Source organism: Telopea speciosissima, chromosome 7 (genome assembly GCF_018873765.1).
Source record: "Telopea speciosissima isolate NSW1024214 ecotype Mountain lineage chromosome 7, Tspe_v1, whole genome shotgun sequence".
Classification (NCBI taxonomy): domain Eukaryota; kingdom Viridiplantae; phylum Streptophyta; class Magnoliopsida; order Proteales; family Proteaceae; genus Telopea; species Telopea speciosissima.
Window position 1 is genome coordinate 65,557,296 of NC_057922.1, and position 24,133 is coordinate 65,581,428.

Consider the following 24,133-nt stretch of genomic DNA (forward strand, 5'->3'; position numbering starts at 1 on the left):
TACCTGGTTTGATTTTAGGAAGGAGCCAATGTCTGATTAAATATTTGTCAAACCTTATAGATTTGGATTCGTTTTCTAATCTGTTTAGCATCCAAATATTAAATATTCAATTAAGCTATAAAAAGGAAAAAAAGGTAATATAAATCCATTGAGCTTTAATTTTCCTTTAAAGCTTAAAAGGAAAATTTTATAAGACAGTCGTACGACTGGCTATGATGTATGGTGCAGAATGTTGGGTAGTTAAGAAGCGTCATATAGATAAACTAAGTGTAGCGGAGATGAGGATGTTGAGATGGATGTGTGGCAAAACTAGGAAAGATAAAGTGAGGAATGACCATATTAGAGCTGAGTTGGGAGTTGCCCTGATTCATGCTAAGCTTAGAGAAAGTCTTTTGTGGTGGCGTGACCATGTTCAACAGAGGCCTTGCGATGCTCCAGTATAGAAGGGTGATTTGATTCAGATTGAAGGAACTAAAAGAGCTAGGGCAGGTCTAAAATGACCCTAGAAGTTGTGAGAAAAGACATGCATAGTTTGGGCCTTGTATCTAGTATGACCTCGAAAAGACCCTGATTGGAGGGCAAGAATCCATGTAGCCGACCCCATTTAGTTGGGTATGGCGGAATAGTAGTTGTTATAAATGTAAAAATTACCCCTCGAGTCCATGGGTGTTCACATCTGTCAAACTATGTTTTCTTGTGTGTCTACATTAGCGAAAGGATACGTTTGAACTTAGAGCTTCATGAAGCTGCTCATAATGTCCTGAATTAATAACATTTTCTTCTTCTCAGACTTGTATATTCATCACTTAAGATGATTAACAGTTGCTCGCTGAAATCAGTTAGGTATCCTGAAAAATAGGGGCATCTAATTTGATAATGGATGTTCAGTAAAGACATAAAGGGAAGAGGAAAAGTGTTCATATCAATAGGTCATAAAGATGCTACTTAGATTTGTAGGGATATCAAATTTTAAATAAAATCACTTTTTTTCGTCTTCCTTTTAAGTTTTAATTGTTTAAGAAGGTGGGTAGGAGGTTTAGCAGAATGAAACATGTGCACACACACACACATATGCACATGCATGTGCACATATTAAAACTCTCTCGTATAATTTCCTGTGAAAATTATTTGTTTAATAGTATAAGAATTGCTTGTTAGCTGTGGAGCCAACTTGTTCCTTAAAATACATAACTTAGATATTATTGTTGTTACTATAATTGGTTGTGGTTGTTACACACATGTGCATGTGCACGTATTAAAACTCTCGTATAATTTCTTGTGAAAGCTATTTGTTTAATAGTATAAGAATTGCTTGTTAGCTGTGGAGCCAACTTGTTCCTTAAGAAACATAACTTAGATCTTATTATTGTTACTATAATTGGTTGTGGTTGTTTGTAGTTACTTAAATTGGATTCCTCTAACAGAACATTTGTGTGTTTAATCACAGGTTCTCGGGGACATGGTGGAAAGTATTGCAGGAGCAATACTAATCGATACAAAACTTAACCTTGATGAAGTTTGGAGAATTTTCAGACCTTTACTTTCACCTATTGTGACACCTGACAAACTTGAGTTGCCTCCCCTGCGTCAACTACATGAATTATGTGATCATCTTGGATACTTCATAAAAGAGATGTGTGTAACTAAGGGAGACGTGGTTCATGCTGAACTTCGTTTACAACTGAAAGATGTCCTTTTGAAAGGTGAGGGATGTGAGAGGAATAGAAAAGCAGCAAAAGGGCGAGCAGCACTTCATTTGTTGAAAGACCTAGAGGTTTGCTGATATTAAATATTGCATGTTCTCATTTGTTCACTGGAATTTGTGCTTTCACCCAGTATCGCTTTTAATAATATTTTCTTGAGGCTGCTCGGGATGTGACCCCCCCTCTCTTCCGTCTATGACATCAAATCTGAGGCTGTATCCTTCTTCTCCTCCCTCTTCAACCCTCCCCTTGCCCCTCCCTCGCCCCCTCCCCCCAACCTCATCAACAAGTTTGGCCCCTCTCAAATGGCTGACCTCCTCTTGTCCATTCCCTCTGATGATGAAATTTCCAAGTCCATTCTATCCCATAAATCCAACAAGGCTCCTGGGCTTGATGGTTTTAGTATGGGATTCTTCCTTAGCTGCTGGGACTCTATCAAAGGAGACCTCTTCAAAGATGTCCGTAGCTTCTTCTTTAAACCCAGCCAGATCAATCAGATTAATCAAACCTTCCTTCATTTCATCGCTAAAACAGATGGAGCCTCCTCCCTGTCTGACTTCATACCTATCTCTCTCTGCAATCTCCTCTACAAGTTCATTGCAAAAATCCTTGCTAATAAGATTCAGCTTGTCATCCCTTCTCTTGTCAGTCTCAATCAATCTGCCTTCATCTCTGGTAGGAGCATTGCGGACAATATCATTCTTTGCTCGGAGATTGTGCATGGCTTTGATCGTAAATCCCACTCGCCAGCGGCCCTCATGAAAATTGATCTACATAAAGTTTTCGACTCCCTCCGCTGGGATTTCATTTGCGATGTGCTTTCCCATATGGGCTTTCCCCCCACTGCTGGATCTACGCTTGCATATTCACTCCCTCCTCCTCTGTCCTTGTTAATAACTCCCCCACAGGCTTCTTCCAGTCCAAAGTTGGTATTTGCCAAGGTTGCCCCTTCTCCCCCTTTCTCTTCTTGCAGGCTCTGGAAGTCTTCTCCAGGAGTCTCCAATCCATAATTGATCTCCATCTTATCTCCTCTATCCCCAAATGCAAGCACCTTAACCTTACCCACCTTGCTTTTGCTGGCGATTTGATGATCTTCTCCAAGGCTTCCCCCTCCTCCGGCCATCATGTCTTCCCTCAATCTCTTTGAGAATCTCTCTGGTCTCTGCATCAACCTCCTAAAATCCAAAGTCTTTCTCGCGGGTATCCCTGAGTCTAATAAAGATGCTCTCCTGCGTCTGACTGGCTTCTCCCTTGGATCCCATCCTGTCAAATACCTGGGTCTTCCCCTCATCCTTGTTCGGCTTTCCAGTCACCACTGCACTCCCATGCTCGACAATATCCCCACACGGCTCTAGCTCTGGAAAGGCAAACTCCTCTCCTAAGCTGGCAAGCTTGAATGGATCATATCGGTTCTCCAATCTTCTTACATCTATTGGTGTGGCATTTACGGTATCCATAAAGCTACCATCAAAGCCATGGAAAACCTTTTTTGTGCCTTCCTTTGGAAAGGGAAAGAAGTCTCCAAATTCCTTCACCCAATTAGCTGGAAATCCATCTGCCTTCCCAAATCTGAAGGTGGCCTCGGCATTCGCCGCATCCGTGATTCCAACACCGCGGGTATTCTGAAGCTCATTTGGAAAATCTCCTCTAGACATGACTCTATCTGGGTTAACTGGGTCTACTCCCATCTTCTCAAAAGGACTCCATTTGGACTGTCCCCATCAATTCTGGCTCTTCTTTGCTCTGGCGCAAGATTCTTCTCCTCCGCCCCCTTGCCATCACAGCTTCCTCCACTGCTATTGCTGATGGATTAACCACTTCCCTTTGGCTTGACCCCTGGCACCCTCTGCGGATTCTCTACAATGTCCTTGGTGCCAGATCGATCTACTCCTCTGGCATCCCCAAATCAGCCCCCCTCTCCCACATCATTTCCCTTGGCTCTTGGTCCCCTGCATCCCCTCACATCCCTATCCTCTCCCAGATCCCGCCGTCCCTCCCCCCCCCCCCTCCACCCCTCCCTCCTAGCTTCTGTCGATAAGGTTATTTGGCTCCCCTCCTCCAACAACCTTTTCAGCTTTAGATCGGCTTGGAACTTAGTTCGCCACCACAACCCCCTTGTCTCTTTGCTCAAACTTGTCTGGTTCAAAGGCCTCATCCCTCTCCATAACTTCACGGCCCGGAGAACCCTACCCAAGCCTTTCTACTCCACCGTAACATTAATTTCCCCCCCTCTTGCATCTTCTGTTGGAATGGTTCTGAGGACTTTGCTCACCTTTTCTTTGCCTGCCCATTCATGTCTACCATCTGGAAAAAAGCCCTCATGTCCATTTGGCCCCTTTGCAGGAGACCTTTTCCCTTTGATAGAGAATGACTCTGGATGGACATGACCTTCCAAGGCTGCTCTCTCTGCGACACTATTGGGAAGTTTGTGTTTGGCTCCGCTATTTACCATATTTGGATGGAGAGGAATCTTAGGAGATGGACATTCAACTCTCGGTCCTTCGACTTGATTTGGAAAGCCATCTCCTTCGATGTATCCTCCAAGCTCAGCTCCATCCACCATAGGTCCTTCTCGGATACCCCTAGGAACAGGCATATCATTGCCTCCTGGGCCTTAGATAGCTCTCTTTTGCAGCCCTCTCCTCCCTCTTAGGATGGCTTGAGGCTTGCGCTTTTGCGCTCTTGTATCTCCCCTCCCCCTCTCTCTTCCTTCTCCTCCTTGTATATCCCCCCCCCCTTTTTTCCTCCCCTTCCCCCTCCTGGGGTTTGGTAATATATTTATTCACCAAAAAAAAAAATATTTTCTTGATATCCTATTGAAAGCTAAACAGTGAAGAATTCAGAATATTGAAACAAATGATAATTCCTGTGATTCTTTGTGAAAATCTGCAGTTAAAACTAAGAAAGGGAACTTCTAACAAAATAATGATTTTTTTTTTAAAGGAAAAAGAACTCTGTCTGGGAGTGTGGACTACGCCTGCACTCCCATGAGTCTTTCTCTGTCTCTCTGTCTCTCTCTCTCTCTCTCCTCCCTATATGAAAAAGACACCTCTGCCCCTTGTTTTGAGGAGAGAGATAGACACATGGGAGTGCTGACGTAGGCCACACTCCCGGACAGAAGACTACTTCCCAAGAAAAAAATATCAGATTGGAATTCATGTTTTGCCATATCTAGTTTATGGGAAACAAATAAAGTGTTTTTTGCTCTTGGAACCTCAAAAGTTTTGAAAGATTTCTGAACATAGGAAACATATGACAAGAGATGGCAATAAAGTACTGTTTGGCAGAATGACGTGCTTTAAAACTAGTTCCTCTTATCTTTACTCAATGACATTAGTGTAATGTTGTAATGTTTGAAATGTAGCAGGAAAGAGGTGTTTCACATTCACTTTATGTTTCTAAGCAGAAGAAACTGGAACCTGCTGATGGTTCATCTTTCATGGACATGGCTGTTTACCACCATCTTCAACCAAATGATGAGGCAGTTGTGGGACCAGTCACTCATAAAAAACTAAAGACAATTGAAGACATGCTGCCTGTGGAGCCACCTGCGAATAATTCCCTTTTGGAGGATGGTTTTGAGAAAGTCTGTGACCCCAAGCTTGCTTCTCCAGGTACTCCAGGTATGCATCACCTCTATCTGCTTCCTGATCATGATATTGGGTGATAAAAATTAAATTAGATAGACCATAATGGTTACTACAAGATTTTGTTAAGAGAAGAGGCCAGGCAAGCCTATTTCGACAAAATAGCTTGTTTCCTTTTACTGCTGGGTTTTAACTTATGGCAGCTGACTGAGCTGAGTTAGGTATAGGAAAGTAATCTGTATGTTGTGCATTCTAACCCATCATAATACTGCAAGCCTGCAACATCGTAGTGAAAATCTTGTTACAAAAAGCAAACCTCTCTTCTCAACCCTGATGTAAAATTTTAAAATTCTTTTGCTTTCATTGCATGGAAGGTGCCCAATATATAGTTAGGTTATGAATGACGACGACAAGTGATGCAGTTGCTTGGTTCACTAGGGTTAATTAAGGGTTTATTTTTGTAAATTCCTTATGATTTTCATGTTGATAGAATCGTAGGAGGAAGTAGGAGATTGAGTTTGATTTTACTTCTATTTTAGTTTTAGACTGTAATTGTCACAGCATCTAGGCGATCCTAGGCATTGGAGGAGGAAAAAAATCATGACGACACCAACAAGGCGTCACCTAGGTGCCGTCTAGGCGACCAAGACACCCTTCCGGCAACACCTAGGCAATGCCTTGACAGCTATGTTTTAGACTAAAGTTAGGAAACTTTCAAATTTTTTTCGTTATGTATATCTGCATGTACTCCATCAATAGTAGATTGGAATGAATGAGTTAAATTTGATGATTGGGCTTACCTACTGGTCACTGGTCGTGAGTACTGGCTTCTCCCTCTTATCTATCCCTGTTCGATCGAAGTTGCTCTCTTCTCGGGTTCTATCTTTGCAAATCTGAACTCTTCCTTAAGTTTCTGTTGTATGTTCTTTCCTCTTCTTCATTGCTTTCTTTATATTCTGCTACTGTTTTCTCCCAAGGTTTTTCGGCCTGACCGAAATTTCGCCGAAGTAGTGCATTTTTGCCTGTGAGTTTCGGTTCGCCATTTTGGGGGGCAAACGGCCATATAAACTCTGGTACTTCAGGGAAAACTTTTAGCCTATATAAACATAGGATTGAGTTTTCCCACCCCCACGGTCGAGGGAGAATCCCTTGACCAATGGGTGTCTACACATTGTTTTGGAACTAGAAGACAGAGGCAAGTAAAACAAGTAAATTATGCACCATGAATGAAGGAACGTAATATTGATTAATTATAAAATAGTACAAAGTACATGTCATAGTGTGCCAACTCCCAAGTCCCAACAATACAATACTGTGGAACCCCTAGGCCATCCTAATGGCTAATACCAAAAAAAGAATATTTTGGTATATCAACTGAGACCACTATAACAACTATGTAGCTACTTATTATTTCCCTGTGACCCTTATATTTTATCTCTTAATTAAAAATATTTATTCACAAATTATTTTTTTTAAATATTGGCCTAATTCAACAGATGCAAATATGGTACAACATAATAAAGCCTCATATGCGCTTAAAAACACGCTGAAATTACTTTAATAAATTTTCTTTATTTTTCAAACAAAAATAGAATATATTTTCTATTATTTGAAAATTTTTACAATATTTTCTTAATTTAAAAAAGAATTACTGGCCAGAAAATAATCAAAATTCGTGAAGCCAACAATGCCTAACGTATATATAATTGAGCCCCATCCAGTTGATATTTGACGAAATAGAGAATAATTAGAGAATAAATGCTTGTAACATTATGTCCACAGCCCACTTTATTTATGATAGACTACTGAACTTTCTAGAATAGGTACAATTACAATAATACCCCTAAAATAAGACAAAAATACCCTTATACCCCAATTTATAAATTATAACACTCCCCCTCAAGCATAGTTGTCAAGGAGTCGCCTAGGCGATGCCTAGGCATCTAGGCGCCTTTGTCATGCCTTAAATTCTGGTGTCGCCTTGGTTGCCTAGGCGACGCCTTGTCGCCTTTTTGGTGTCGCCTTGGTTTCTGATCCCCTCACTCGCCTTGGTTCGCCTAGGTGCCTTGACAACTATGCTCTCAAGTTGGTGCATAGATGTCAATCATGCCCAACTTGGAAATAATCAAATGAAAAACTTTACTAGACAACCCTTTAGTGAACACATCTGTCAGTTGCTCTACTGAAGTAACAAAAGGAACACAAATTACCCCTTGCTCTAGCTTCTCCTTGATAAAGTGATGATCGATCTCAATGTGCTTCGTCCTATCATGCTGAACTGGGTTGTGTGCAATGCTGATGGCTGATTTCCTGTAGAAGGCCTTGAAGCCAGAGAAGTTCACAAATACCATGGGCCATAGCTCTAAACTCCGCTTCTGCACTTGAACGGGCGACCACTGCTTGCTTCTTACTGTTTCAAGTAACAAGGTTTCCACCAACCACAGTACAATATCTAGTGGTGGAACGTCTATCGTTGGGAGAGCCAATCCAATCAGCATCAGTATAAGCTTCAATGTGGAGATGATCATGAATAGAAAAAAAGAACTCCTCAACCAGGGGTAGACTTCAGGTACCTCAAGATTCTATAAACAACTTCCAAATGATTAGAGTAGGGATCATGCATGTACTGGCTGACCATACTAACAACAAATGCAATATCCGGCCTAGTGTGAGATGAGTAAATCAACCTTCCAACCAATCTCTGATATCCCCCTTTATCTACGGGTTCACCATCCTTTTGTTTGAGGTGGAAATTTGCCTCTAAAGGGGTATTTGCTGGTCTACACCCTAACGTCCTAGTGTCAATCAAAAGATCACGTGTATACTTCTATTGAGAGAGGAAGATATCCTGATCTGATCTCACAACCTTAATTCCAAAGAAATATCGAAGCTTACCCAGATCTTTAATCTCAAACTCGGTACCCAGAAAGGTCTTCAACCGAGCTATCTCACTACTGTCGTTTCTTGTTACCACTATATCATCGACATACACATTAAGAGCGGTAATCAACTCACCGTTCTTCTTGATGAATAGAGAATGATCAGCATTACTCTGTTTGTAACCCTCAAACACCATGGCTTTTATGAAAGCGTCCAAACCATGCTCGTGGTGACTGCTTCAATCCATACAATGCCCGGTTTAACTTATGGACCTTGCCTTAGGTATGTGGACTGGAAAAACCAGGATGAACATCCATGTAAACCTCCTCTTCTAGGTCCCCATGCAGGAATGCGTTCTTCACATTTAGTTGTTGCAGCTCCCATCCCAAGTTCACAGCATATGAGAGAATTACCCGAACAATTTTTAACTTGACCACAGTAGCAAAAGTCTCCTTGTAGTCTATGCCAAATGTCTAGGTAAAGCCCTTGGCAACCAATCGGGCCTTGTTTCTAACAATCATGCCATTCATCTTCTGCTTCACAGTGAACACCCATTTGTACCCCACTAGTTTCTTCCCCGGAGCCCGAAGGTAAAGAGACTATTTCCCAAGTCTCATTTTTCCAAGTGGTAGTGGTGGTGGTGGCTTCATCTTGCTGTCTTCTACTTTTGTTGCGAATAAAGACCTTCAAAGGAATTGTGGGCCTTTCTTGGGTAGTCCATAGTCGTGGGCTCACCCTGGACCAAAGTCGTGTCTTCCTTCTCTTGATCCAAAATTCTTTCTTTTGCGGTGGGAATTGGAGCACAACAATAAGCACATCTTCCTGTGACGAGGACTCCCCTTAAAGAGGTACGGCACTTGGGAAATATGCTTAAGTCTCATGCAAAACAACGTCCATAGAGACAAACACCCGACGAGAGGGAGGATGATAACATTTGTACCCTTTTTGGGTGGTTGATTAGCCAAGTAAAATGCAGTAGTTGCCACGAGGATTAAGTTTCCCATGTTGATGATGAGTCCGGGCAAAGCACACACAACCAAATACTTTCGGGAGCCACAACAAAATTAATAGATCCTGTAAGCAGCTCCAACTTTCAGTGAGAGTTCAAGACTCGGGGGGGCATCCGATTAATTTGGTAGGCAGCCGTGAGGACAGCTTTGCTCTAATAAGGTGTAGAGACGTTCATTTGAAACATCAAGGAACGTGCAACACTGCAACCTCTAACAAAAGACGATTTTTGCATTCGACAATACCGTTTTTGAGCAGGGGTGTCCACACAGCTGGTCTGGTGAATTATTTCATGTTCACCCAAATAATTCTCAAAGGATCTACCCACATATTCTCACCCATTATCTGAACAAAGAATTTTGATCTTGGCATCAAACTGAGTTTCAATAATTTGGTGAAAGAGTTGAAAACAGCGAAAGACCTCATTCTTCTTGCGCAACAAGTAGATCCAAGTGACATGAGTGTGACAATCAATAAACGTAACAAACCGTCAGTATTCAGTAATAGAAACACAATGTGCAGGGCCCCACACATCAGAATGGATTAAATGAAAAGGTTCCAAACTAATATTATCAGATGGAGGATAAACCGAATGGGTTTGCTTTGTAAAAGCACAAGCATCACAAAAAAGAAATTGTTTGGGTTACATTTTGTAAATAAATCAGGAAAAATCTTGGCCAAAGTCCCAAGAGGAGGATGACCCAGTCTATAGTGCCATCTATATAAATCGGCTAGAGCAAATTAATCGGATGCCCCCCCTCCCTCGAGGGCTGCGGAGTCTTCAGATTCTAGCAAGTATAAGCTGTTGACCACTGTACCATTCTCAATCATTTTCTCCGTCACCAAGTCCTGTAACACACAATGGGGCGGAAAAAAAGATTACCTTACAATTTAAATCCCTAGTAAGGCTACTAATGGAAAGAAGGTTAGTAGCAAAGTTGGTACATGTGAAACAGAGGATAAAGAGAGTAAAGAAGAGCATTTGATAGAACCCTTCCCAGAAATGGAGGAGAGGGAATTGTCAGCAACTCGAACTTTACCCTTTACTTGAACTGGGAAAATACTCAAAAAAGGAGTGGGATGAACCAGTCATATGGTCGGTGGCCCCTGAGTCAATTATCCAAGGATTGGATGCAAGATAGACACTATGACCACCAACAGAAGTACCATTGTGAGCAAAATGAGAATCAGAGGTGGTTGGCATGGAAGTAACGACAAATGCAGATGGAAAGAGGCTGTTCGGTGTAAGGAGATGGCAGAGCTGGACCATCAAGTCTTCCGAAGAGAGAGACATGCCAATGGGTGCACCTTCAGTAGTTTCAGTTTGATGTGCCTGAACCAAATTAGTCCCACAGCCACGACCACGACCTTTACCATTTGAAGGTTGTTCATGGAGCTTCCAACAGAATTTTTTGGTGTGGTGTTCCTTCCCGCAATACCAATACTCACATATGATAGGACCCTTGTCAGAAGTAGGGCGATCACTGGAACGCTGATTTCCCATATGGGAAGAGGATCCAATCCCTGAAAAAAGTGCAGACCGATCTGGAACAGCCGGTTGTAACATCACTATATGACGACTATCTTCTGATTTAACCATAGTATATGCCTGCCCAAGAGTGGGAAAAGGATCACGCATGACTCAGGACTTGAGCCCGAATTTGACTGATCAAATCCAATGTTAAGACCTGCCAGGAACACGTACACACGAAACTTGTCCTCCCACTTGTGAAACTTCAAGGTATCGGTGGGACGAGGCAGAGAAATCTTCATAATAATCTAACTCTTGCCACATGCTTCATAAATCAGAAAAATACTGGGATAATGTCATCTCTTTCTGTTTCGACTCATGAATTTTTTTCTGGAGTTCATAGACGAGCATCATTACCCGCGTGAGAGTAGTTATCCTTCGCAGCCTTCCAAATCTTGGCGGCAGAATCCAGCAAGAAATAACCCGGTGCAATATTTGGGAGCATAGAACTAAGAAGATGGGACATTATCAGATAATTATCTGAATGCCATTTGTTTCGAGTCGGACCAGCTTCTTCAGGCTTCGTAGTAGCATCACCAATGAGAAAACCAGAAAATCCACGAGAGGCTATGGAAACAAAGCAGGAACGCGATCGCATCAAATAATTGTTCCCACCCAATTTAATGGAGCAAACAGGGTACTTCCGAAAGCCGCGATCACTTGAAGTGTCCAGAGAAGTAACATCAGTAGCCACACCTGACATGGCGGCTGGTCAGAGATCAAAATAATTCCAACAAGAGGCCTTTCAAAAAAGGGCAAAGGAAACTTAAGCAAAATAAACAGTTTCTGTGAAGAGAAGCATAGATCTTAAAAAAATAAAGGATAAAGAGATACTGCTCTAACAAACATGGAGGCAATCAAAAAGGACCCTCGGTGGAAGGAATTACCACCAAGGGGTAGGAGAAGGAGGCGCTAGAAGGTGGTCGCAGTGAGAGGCGGAGCCAAGAGGGAGGAGGTAGTGCTGGAAAAGGAAGGAGGCGGCAGCGACGCTGGTGCTGGGTTGCGGCGCTGAAAGAGGGAGAACTTCTAGGGTTTGCTCATTAGGGTTCGGATCCCCATAATGATCTTCGCTCTGATGAGAATAATTAGAGAATAATGGCTTGTGACATTATGTCCACAGCCCACTTTATTTATAATAGACTACGGAACTTTGTAGAATAGGTACAAGTACAATAATATACCTAAGGGATAAAATAAGACAAAAATACTCTTGTACCCCAAATTACAAATTACAACAATATTAACTCTATTTTTTTCACATTTTTGTTGTAGGAAAATTCTATTTTTTGAACCACGTTTTCTCCTTTGTTTATGCTACCTGTGGTACTTCTGGGTTGGGTATGAATGGATAGAACTTTTTGGTTACTTATTGGATTGACCTGAGATTCCCTTTGGTGTTCACTTACCTTAGGGCGATTCAGACCCTAAAGTATTACCCCCGCAGTCCTTCCCTGTTGTGAGAAACCAATCGAATTTCAGACCTGGTTCTGAGCCTATTGCCAGGTTCAATTTCAAGTGGTTGGGTAATCTTTCTTCCATCAAGATTTTCGCTGTCAATTAGTTGGATTCAAGAGGACTGGTAGTAAGGAATCTTAGCCTGAAATTTCAGACTAAACTGTGGCTTTGATGAATGAGATCTCCCATTCAAATAGCAGGTTTGGTCTACCGCTGGGTGAGGGTGTCATGAAGTTGAAGGAGACCTATTTCCTTATTTCACTCAAGGTCAGATGATGCAGTAGCGCTGCCTTGGATCGATACAAACCTGTTTGGAGTCCCATATCTAGGTGAACCGGGTCCAACTGTGGTTTTGGTCTATTAGGATATTTAGGGATTTATTTAATAGTTTGGGAATCTTATTGTAATATTTTATTTTATTATGGTAGAAGTTAGATATGTAGAAGAGTCCTTTTTGTCTTCAGTTTTCTTGTTTAAGGTAGTTTCCTATGTAGACTTAGTTTCTATTTCTTTTTAGAGTTTTTTAGTTTCTATTTTCTTTTTAGAGTTTTCTCTTTATATTACACCAATGATTGAATTAGAATTGGAATGAATTGAGTTTTGTTTTGGTTGTAGCATGCATGGCCTAAGGCAGCCGGTTGGCTGTGGTGTTCTTCTTCTCCACCCCCCCCCGCCCCCTTTTTTGCCTATAGTATGATTCCTTCCTTTATTTCTTCTGTTTCTTCCCATTCTTCTACTACTCCTTGTATTTCCTTCACATGTTTGATGCCCTGTTTCTGGGCAAAATCTGTAGTATGAAATTTAGGGATCCATCACCTTATCCTCGTCTCTTTCATCCTGCGATCGTGGGTTTCAGTTACCCTCCCTTGGGCAACCAAGACGCCAGAACCTTGCTCCTCAAAACCAAATCTGTTGGATTTTTACAGCAGAACTCAATACTGTTTTGTTTCTTCCGCAAAACCAAGTTGCAGAGATAAGTATTATTTTATTATTTTGACTTCTTGTTCTGTTATTGATTACCTTGATAGGGTTAGTAGTTGCAACCCCTCCCCTTGACTTGAGTTTTAGACCATTCTATAGTGGTTTGATTTTTGAGAATGAAATTCCACTCGTAGTGCTTTTGGTTACCACTGTTTTGTTCTCCCCATCATGAGGTTGAGGACAACCTCTTCCCTTGTTTTATTTGTCCACATATTCCTTTCTTTCCCTAAATTCCCCTCTCGTTCATCTTAATTCTGTCCTTATCCTTTATTTATATTAATGCGTAGTCTACCTCTGGTCAATAATTGGTATCCCTGCCCATATTGATCTATCAAGCCACCCCTTTAATATTTTGTTTATTTACAATTCTGCCACTCCCTTTGCAAACTTGAAATAATTACAGAATTACCATTGTCTTTCATCTTTTGGTTATTATTCCCTTTTGTGGGCCCATAAGCGACCCAAGGGTTTCCTTTGGTTATTTAATTAATGTTCCGCCTTCCTAACTTTTGTTCTAACTTATCCCTATACCATTTTGAAATATCAATTTAGTCCTTCCCCTTTAACTTTAATTACTCAAGTCCCCAAATTCTGTTGTCCTACTCAAGAGGGTTCCAATTTGTTAAAATTTTACGAAATTGGCACTACTCTTTAAAAATTGAGTTATTTATTACCTGTGGGCCCATAGAAATCCAGACTTAAAAAGGGTTTCGTCGTTTCAGAACCCGGGTGATGGAGGGCCGGATAGGAGAAGAGATAGTTGCAGGGGAAGGGGAAAGAGATCACAATCACACACTCTCACAAAGTAAACTCAACAAACTTAAAAGGGCGTACCCAGTGCATGAGGCTCCCGCCACTGCGGGGTCTGGGGAGGGTCATAATGTATGCAGCCTTACCCTTGTTTTTGCAGAGAGGCTGTTTTCAGACTCAAAACCCGTGACCACTTGGTCACATGCAAGTATATAAAGGGAAAATAGCTTGACTTCTAATCAAACTATGAAACTGACTCTTAACTCCTACGTTGATGCATATCCAAGCCTCCATGTGGTGAAGAAGCTCCCCTGATCATAGGGTTTTAGGAGGAGACCGATTCAAATTTGTTGCATCCAATTGGTTCAATTTAAGTGAAGTTTTTCCTATTGGCTATTAGGATCTTATATCCTATTTGTTGATGAAGAATCTTCTTAGTTTAAAAGTTTTAAGTGTTTTAAGTTAATAGAGGTAGTTAGGACTTTTAACTTTTAGTAATTTCATTAAGTCACACTCCTTCCACGTTTTTGGAAGAGAGGATTTTAAATTGTATTAGGATTGTGGCCCTTAGGCCCTTATTAATAGAAATCGTGGGAGATGCTCCCCTACCAATTAAAGTTTTAAAAAATTTGTTTCTGTGCTGCTGGCTATTGCTGCTGCTGTTTCTCTCTTCTGAGATTGTCTTGTGAGTCATATCAAGACCCCCTTGTGAGTCCTATCAAGGTAGAAGGGCTGGTGAATCTCCAGTGGCTCCTTGCATCTTGTAGATTGGGAGGTTCATCTTCAAAGCTGTCTTCAAGGTTGCTGTCATTGAAGATCTCCTTAAACCAGTAAGTTATTTACTGTTTCAGCATTCCCCTCTTCTTCTTAACCCTCCAACCCAGGCACCACCTGCCCTAATCGATCCACATTGTCTCCTCCATTAAAAACCCATTGATCCCTATAAACCCTAATTGTTCTAAATTCTGTCCAGCCTTGTTCCTCCATCCAATCTCAACCAAATTTCAACTACAGCCCCCTTTCATCTCCTCCTCCACTCGACCTAAGTTGCAGCCCCATCCAACCACTCAAACCCTAATTTGCCTGGTCCCTGTAGAACCCAAAAAAAACCCTAAATTCTGTATAGTCCAATTCAGCCATCCGAATTACACCATATTACAGCCGAGTACCCTTCCCATTGCCCCTAGCACTCAACCTTAGCCCCTTGCCCTAATTCCAAGTTTAAACCCTAGTTTTAACCTGAATTCTAAAACCCTAACCCTAATTTCTGTAATTTTTAAATTTTGTTTAAACCTTGTTCAAACCTACCCTATTAGCTTCTCCTAGACCTGCCCATTAAAACCATATAAGATTCAACCCTATTCTCATAATCCTAACTCTTGATTTGACCTAAAATACCCCAATCTGTCCCAAATCAGCCAGCACCTTTGTGAGGGTTTGATCTACCTGGCTCCTAGTAGGTCTTCTACCTATCTAGGACTACATTATACGTACTTGACTCAAAATAAAAGACTGAAGTAAATAAACTACTAAATAAATAAAAACTAATTCCAACCCTTATTGGACCAAAAACCATTGGACCGGTTCTGTTTGGGTTCAGATCAGCCAAGTGATACTGCATCACTGGGATTGCATTAGTTGATGTTACACATGGCCAAAACAGGGGCCCCTTATTAGATGGATGGTCTGAATTGATCAGCCATTCAGCCTTCCATGTGAAATGCCTCTGTACTTCCAGGAAATGTAATTCCAATTTGATTAAGATCTCTGAATTCTGCTTCTTTTGAAAAATTTCTTATGATTGTGGACTCCAAACTGAAATGTGAAACTGTTCATCAGGAGGCTTGTTTTGGTACAATGTAAAAACAAGTACACAAGTCGGACACATTATATATCCTTATGTTTGCATATGATCATGTTCGCAGAGCTTTTGTCTAATTTTTTGCCAATAAGATCAGTTCATGTTAATCAATCTTTGTCAGGAACTTTTCACAAGGAAAATTCTGAATATAATAAGATTTTGATGTTTTCTTTAGTTCTATTTAGAGATAAGTTGGCACTGGGAAAAGTTAAGAAGAAACAAATCTGTGAATAAAAAACATTAGGTTTTATTTATTAAATTGTATAAATGCATACGATAGTTTTGCTGGATCACTGTAAACTGACAAATTTCCCTCCCTTTTTTTTGTTTTTTGGTACAATCTGGGATTTCTCACAAGAGATTAGTTTATCATGTAATGGCACTCATTTTTGAGAGATTTTCACATTGTGTTTTGGTTTTGTGATGATTGTGTGAACAAGACTGTAGCATGGAAACTGCTTGCCTTTGTTGTTAGTGGCTCTTGTATTGTTTTGTTTCTTAAACGATCTTACAGTATTGTTGGTGTTTGCAGTAAGTGTATCAATTAACTTGCAGAAAGGAGGCCCTCGATCCTCCCTCTATCAGCTCTGTAGAATGTTACAATGGCCAATGCCTACTTTCCATTCGGTGGAACACAAGTCGAGGTCTGTGTTGCTGGCCGGAATAATTACTTGTCTTTATTTCCTTATTATATGGTCTTATTAGAACTTCCGCTTTTTTGGGTTGGTTTGCTGATCAAGTGACTCCTTTCTCATAATTTTTCTTCCTAATTTGTATTTTGTTCTACAGAGTGCCAATTGAATTTGGTGAAGGTTCCGAAAGACGCACGGGTTTCAGCAGTTTTATATCAAAAATTTCCTTGCACATTCCAAATAATGGTGTTATTGAATTAACGGGAGATCAGAAAGCTGATAAGAAGAGTTCATTTGACTCTGCAGCACTCCTCATGCTTTATGAGCTTGGAAGACAGGGGAGATGTGTGATTGGGGATTAGTTGACAGGATTTGATATAATTTAAGCACATTATTACTTGTGCAATATACAGGAAGAACCCCAGAATGGCAGTTTTTCGTTGCCTAATTAAAGGTCTTTGAAGCAATATGCCATTGAAGGCAGTTTCCCTTCACCCATGGTGAAGGATATATTCCTTCACTGTGGGCATTAATGAGGGTGGGGGCACTTTCAAACTTTCGTCCTACAGGGTGGAGTATTAATGACTGTCAGATCGTGGGTTTTCCTTCACCCACAGTGGAGGAAAATTTTCTCCTATGTCATTTGAGGGTATAAGCTCCATTTGTATTTTGTTGTACAGGACTCATTTGATCATTTATTTTGTTTACTTACAAAATTGTATTTATGTGAAACTTTTTAATGTACGAAAATGCCTTCATTTGACATTGTGTAAAGACATGAAGAACATGATCATTAAACTTCACATTTCAAGTTAGTAAATTATCAATGTCTGATTTCTAAAGGTTAGCAATTGTATTGTTTAGCAAAAACTGTAACTTTGCAGCTATACAAATCCAGCTCTGATGGAGATTTGAAGTTGCAATTGTCTAGCTGACCAACAATCACAAACTGTGAAAAGGTCTGTATTGTTTGAGAACATTACCAGCTTTTTTGAGTTACATACCCCAGTAAAGGGTTATTCTGTTTATTGAGAGCCTGAACAATGCCAAGATGCTCTCTCTCTCTCTCTCTCTCTCTCTCTCTCGCTCGTAGCTGTTTTGCTAATATTGGATCTCTGTTGTCTTCTTATGCATGGGTGTTACTGTCGTGGACTTAACAGGGAATCTGTGGGCCTTGTCAGCACTCATAAACTGATGGCATATACTAACAATAAACTTGGAGACCAAAACATCTAGGGAATGGGATGATTCATGTCTCTCGTGGATTTGTAAGAAGGTAGTCTATATTTCATAGCCACAGGTGCTGGTATTATTTTGCTCTCTCTCTCTCTCTCTCTCTGGTAGCTGTTTTTATTTTTTATTTTTTTTATGAAATCTCTGGTAGCTGTGTCGCTAATATTGGATCCTTCTTGTCTTCTTATGCATGGGTATTACTTTTTATTGTCGTGGACTTAACAGGGAATCTGTGGGCCTTGTCAGCACTAGGGGTGAAAGAGGGTCGGGTTGGGCCGGGTTTTTTAAACCCCTAGCCCAACCCTGAGTTCTCTTAGCTCAATGTAAGCTCAACCTAAGCTCAACTTAAGCCCAACCTGGCCCTAGGTCAGGCTGAGATATCTCAGCCAGGCCCAACCCTGCCGGGCTCAGCCCAGCCCAGCGCAGTCTGGCCTTGATTAACCATGATTTGACCGGGTTGGCCCTGATTGACCCTAATTTTGGTAGGACCTAGTTGGCCTTGATTGACCAGTCTCATTTGATTAGGTATTGGTTTGTTTCAGTCAATGGATTATTAGACTTTTCTTTGGGTTAAAAAACGCCCAATCTTAAAATTTTAAATACTTTTGTTAAATGGATAATTAGTTTTTTTTTTCATTTTTTTGGGTAAACCAATAGATAATTAGATGCTAAACAAAAATTGTAAAATTTAATCAATAAATATTAAAGTATAACCTAACACAGGGCCGGGCCGGACTGGGGTGCACTTAGCCCAAGGCCTTAATCCTGACTCAGCCTGACCCTGACTCCGGGCCTGAAAACCCTAACCCGCCTTCACGGTTGAAAAATCCAGCTCAGCCCTTGTGCGGTCTCAGGGCGGGCTCGGGCTGTACACCCTTAGTCAGCACTCATAAACTGATGGCACAGACTAACAATAAATTTGGAGACCAAAACATCTTGGGAATGGGATAATTCATGTATGTCTTGGATTTGTAAGAAGGTAGTCTATATTCCACAGCCACAGGTGCTGGTAGCATTTTGTACTGGTCTTTGGTCAATCATATTCTGCTGACTTGTTTTACGTAACATTTAATTTTGTGTATAAAGTTTTGGAGATTAGGCTCATTTAATTATATTGCAGAAGTACAATATTTCAGCTTTAAACACTCGAAATGTCTATTAGACCTCTAAATGTCAATTTTCCGATTGCAGTTGCATCTTTAAATGGAGAAGATGCGAAGACAAACTCAGTCAGAAAGAAGGCAATAGATTAGGTTGTCCAACAGACTAATATTATCCAATATCATCGTTTCAATAGACGAAAATGCAATGCTTCTTAAGACCCGAAGGTTATGTTTGGATGCCAAGCAAAGGGAAAAAAAAATGAATTTGAAGAGGAGAGAGAGAGACATAAAACAATCATTGCATCATTATGAATTTTTTTTTTTTTTTGATAAGAAAAGAAAATATATTACGAGGCAAAGCAAAATACAAGGCCTAAGTGATCCTACCTCTGTGGCTGTTGTGTGGTGTTAGAGTTAAGTGATATATACGTACCCTAGAAAAGTTCAGGAATTGGTCAATTAAGTCACAATAAACTCCTATCGAAGTCCACGGGATGGGGATAGAGAAAGGAAAAGTAAGTAGATCATAAAGACATCGATTGGTAGTCCATATACTCTGCAACTGGATTGATTCATCTTTTGCCATTTGCCACCCCTTGAAGAGTCCGAGGAGATCCGCTTCCAAACTATCAGATGTTCGTAAGCAACTTGCATCTGTTAGCATACGAGGTCCATCTATCAAAAGGTAAACAGCCCACTGAGCTAGTTTAGATGCGGGTTTAAAATTTCCTGCGATCATTAAACCAGGTAAGTAGTTGTTAGAGTTGGTAGATGACAAACTGTAGATGGGAAGGTGGTGTGTTCGCAGTGGTATGGTCAGAAAGTGGGTGTTTACAAGGGGGATGAATTTTCAAGTCCTTAAGCCATCTATTGATATTAAGAATGACCGATATGGATCGGCCTTGGCAGCATAGAACAATCTCCTGTTTCTTACATCCCAAATTAAATAAACAGTGATAAGAAAAACTGAAAAAAATCAAATAGTAGATTGTTTATCCGAGGCAAACATGCCACGGAGAGAGACACAAAGGTCCAACAAAGAGGGTGCAGAGAGGTACTCAGTCCTTAATCCAAGAGGGCCAGCAGCCCAAATATGCTTAACCAAATCACATGAAAAGAAGAGATGCCAGATCGATTCATCGTATGAACCACAGAATACACAAGTAGGGTTGACTGAAATCCATTTCGAGAGTAAGGCCCGTGTAGGAATTCCTGCATGTAAAACACGCCAAAAAAAGATTTTAAATCTAGGATGAATAGTAAACTTCCAAAAGAACTTCCACCATCAGTTGTGCAAAGGCCTAGATGGGCTAGTGGTGTCTAGAAGATGCTTGGCCACTAGCTGTGTGGAGAAGGTCCCTTTTGTGTTGAAGGTACACCTCCACACATCATCATGGTGAGAAATAGGGATCTGTTCAATGAGTGAGATAGAATTGATATCAAAGCAAGAAATTAGCTTACTTCTATCCCAAGTACCATTAGTATGCAAATCAGAAACTAATTGGAAATCAGTAGAGAACATAAAATTGGAGGGTATGAACTTACCCTTCGTGGAAGGAATCCACGGATCATACCTGCAGGAAGTGGCTTTCCCATTTCTAATCTGTCTAGACACCATTCTTTTGAGAAATGGACGTGTGTGTGCAATACTATTCCAGGTCCAGGATCCTCTGCGAGCCAAAGTCTTAGGGTGAAAGATGGATAATTTTGGGAAATATTTAGCTCGAAGGACCCTAGACCGTGGAGTAGATATCTCAGTGATGAGTCTCCATCCCTGCTTGGTGATGAGGGCCTGATTATGATGTATAACTTTGCATAGGCCAAGGCCCCCTTCAGTAGTGGGACGACAGATGTTATCACAACTACTAAGATGACAAGGCTTCTTATTCAGAGCTGAAGTAGCCCAGAAGTTCAGGGAAACGGAGTCCAATGATTGACAAATCTTAATGGGGAAAAGGAAACACGACATGAGATAAGAGGGTACATCAACCAAGACCGACTGTATCAAGATCTTTCTACCGGCAAAGGACAGATGGTTTGCTTTCCAAAGGCTTAACTTGGCTTTAACCCTAGTGACAACATGGCCTAAGGTTTTGGTCTTTGCTCTTGTAGGGAAGAGCATAGTGCCAAGGTAGGTAGAGTTTTGGGGCATGACCTTTAGGTGTAAAAGATTGCACAGTTCAGTCTTAGAATGTGCATCAATATTCCTACTAAAATGCACCTCACTTCTTTGGAGATTGACCTCTTGACCAGTAAAGTCAGAGAAGAGATCCAGGATGGCCTTAATAGTTAAAAAATCTTCTTTGGTTGCCCTGCAGAAAATCAGTGTCTCATCAGCAAAAAGAAGGTGGTGAATTTCGGGAGCATTGCGAGCTACTTTGATTCCATGAAACAGGTTAAGCTCCCTATAAGTGGTGAGGAGGCGAGAGAGGACTTCCATGGTGAACAGAAACAAATATGGACTAAGAGGGCAGCCCTGTCGAAGACCATAGTGAGGTTTCAGGTAACCAAAAGCTCCTCCAGCAATTTTGAAGGAGAAAGAAGTAGAGGAAATTAAGGAGTGCACAATAGTGGTCCATTCAGAATTAAACCCAAGAAACTGGCCCAGTTTAGTCAACAGGGACCACTCTACCCTGTCATAGGCTTTGGACATGTCAATCTTAATAGCAGCATAGCCAATTTTACATGGTTCATATAGAAGAAGGTTTCATTTGCTATTATGATATTATCAATAATTTGGCGGCCAGGTATGAAAGCTGATTGAAAGGGTGAGATAAACTGGGCTAAAAGGGGACGTAATCGGTTAGCAATAAGCTTAGCAAGAATTTTATAGGAAACATTACATAGGCTGATTGGTCAAAAATCAACAGGATGAGATGCATTCTCCTTTTCGAGAATCATACGGAACAGGGTATGATTACAACCAGGGGGTAGTTTTTTAGAAGAGAAAAAAGAGGAGACAAAATGGAGGATATCATCTTGAATAAAGTCCCAAAATTTATGGTAAAAACAGGCCTGAAAACCATCAAGTGCAGGGGCTTTATAAGCACCAATGGAGAACAAGGCTTTTTTTTATTTCAATGGTTGAGGGAGGGGAAGTTATAGATAGGGCAGTGGATGGGTTCAAGACTGGAGGGACAAGACATTCAATAAAAGAAGCATCAAGGGGTTCAGTGGTTTGAAATAACCCCTCCAGGTGATCGGAAAACAGTTGGGCCATAGCACCAGGCTCTTCAATCCTTTCCCCAAGGTCATTGTGTAAGAAAGTAATCCTCCGCTTATGAATGTTGGATCTAGCCACAGAATGAAATCTTGTATTTCTATCCCCCTCATTGATAAAAGGATGTCTAGATTTTTGGAACCAAAATTTTTCTTCAGCTTCAGCAATCCACAACAATTTGGTTTTCAGGGAACAAAGACTAGTATCAGTATCCAGTGTGGGAGGTAGAGTCTCAACATGACCAGTCTGGGCATGGTATTGCTCCTTTAGAGAGTTAATTATGCCAAAAACAATCTTATTCCAGTGGGCAAGGATGCGACCAAGGGATAGGAGTTGGCAGTGCAAGTTAGTTTTAGGTAAGGTGTTCCATTTATTGGTACAAAAGGAGAGAAACTTAGGGAGGTGAACCCAAGCTTCCTGATAGTGGAAAAGTTTGGGGTGCGAAGCCTTTGGTTTGGCAGTTTTTTAAAAAATTGGGTTGTGATCAGAGGCCAGAGCTGGTAATTTGGTTAGCGAGGAGTGGGGTAAGGCAGTAAGCCAGGCTGGAGAAGCCAGGCATCGGTCAAGACATTCCTTGATCAAATGGGGGGGTTTTTGTTTATTAGTCCAAGTAAATCGAGAACCCTCAGGGGAGAGATCCTCCAGTGAGTACTGATCAATGAGGTTTTGAAGTTGTACGCTAGAGTTGTGGGGTACAAAAGGCGCACCCCCTAACTTATCAGCAGTAGAAAGAACCTCATTGAGGTCCCCTATGATTATAAACGGGTGATGGAGAGTTGAAATAAATGTATAAAGATTAGTCCATAGGTCAACACGAGGTAATGGTTGAGGAGGTGCATAAACAGTAATCACAGTAACAATCAAATCCGGATGCATATGCTAGTTGAAAGCACAAAAGTGATCAATAAGCAATATAATAAAGAAATTAACAGAAGCAGTACCAAGAATCTAGAATCCCCCTTTCAAACCCCGAGTGCCCCCACTCTTAACAAAACCTATCGTAGAGAACTTTTTTGTAAGGAAAGTAAATTTAACAGATGAATCGGACAAGCATTTAGTTTCACAAAGAAAGACAATATCAGGTTTGAATTTATGCAAGTGTTGAAAAAGACAGTGTTTTGTAAACGAACTGTACGAACCTCTAACATTCCAAGCAAGAATAGACATGATTATAGAAAACAAAAGAAGCAAGAGGATGGAAAGGAAAAAACCTACTTGGAATAAAACACCGGCGGCTAGCCTTACGATCAAGTAAAAACCAACAGACAGCAAAGGAGAGGAGCAAGATAAAGTACACACAGAAGAAATCAAAACAACATCGATATTGAGTAAAGAAAAAATCAGAACTTACCTGTCTGGGATTCACTGCATCAGGCTCGGTGACGAAAAAATTACAGTGCAGGGGTTCCGACAACGGGGGATCTGGGTAGACTCAGAGGCAGCAGGCGAGAGCTCGGATAACCAATCCTTGAGGAGAGAGATGAGTGCACTCGGATCAGAGGAAGACAACAGGGTCTGAGACAAGGATGCCTTCAGGGCAACAAACTTAGAGGCCACAGAGCTCATCCAGGGCGGCTGCTCCAACTTCCACTTCTTGCAAACCGGGGGAGGACCAGATGGGGCAACAAAAGAGCTGGACTGCATCTGACTAGTTGTGAACATTTGGGTTGTAGCGCCAAAACCATGCACACCATGCAATGACATCCCAGTGAAAGCAGAAGGCTGGGCACTAAAATCCATGAGAGGAGCAGGAACAAAAGACTAGAACTGAGGCAGGGGCGATGCCGGTGGGATCCAGTGAAAGTCTTCAGCCACAGAGAGAAGGGATGGTAATGGAAACTGTCCCGGCTCCGAGAGTGAAGGCAACACCGTGTTCTCAAACTGGGGAGGATTACCAAAATGAACCTGCAACAGAATAGAAGGGCTGACAGGAACAGCCGCTGGAGTGGAACCATTCACAGGATCAGGGGGATGAGAAGCATTGGTCGAGATGTCCATGTCAGAGGAACTAAGCGAGGCAGTGGCTGAAGCAGGAGACAGCCGAAGCAGCCCAGGGGACTGGTTAACCAAGAGGGGGGTGTAATGGCATCATTAAAAAACCCCAAAGGTGGGAGAAGATGGCCTTGGTTTCCTCGAACATAGGGACAGTGTGACAGATCATGGTAAATACAACCACAGCAAAGACAAAT

The 24,133-nt window shown here is 41.3% G+C and overlaps 1 protein-coding gene across 4 annotated transcripts in view; it reads left to right on the forward strand.

Annotated features, from left to right (window-relative positions):
* Window positions 1-24,133, forward strand: part of LOC122670073 (endoribonuclease Dicer homolog 3a) — a 111,628-nt gene that overhangs the window by 74,326 nt on the left and 13,169 nt on the right. For 2 of the 4 annotated variants that reach the window (XM_043867032.1, XM_043867029.1), the window contains 4 exons: window positions 1,448-1,774; window positions 5,068-5,317; window positions 16,289-16,400; window positions 16,546-16,827. In XM_043867032.1, the coding sequence (XP_043722967.1) occupies window positions 1,448-1,774; window positions 5,068-5,317; window positions 16,289-16,400; window positions 16,546-16,750 (894 nt within the window). In that variant the 3' untranslated portion in view covers window positions 16,751-16,827. Of the gene's footprint in view, window positions 1-1,447; window positions 1,848-4,498; window positions 4,646-5,067; window positions 5,318-16,288; window positions 16,401-16,545; window positions 16,828-24,133 lie in introns of those variants that run through there. The other 2 variants (XM_043867030.1, XM_043867031.1) reach the window with 2 other exon arrangements.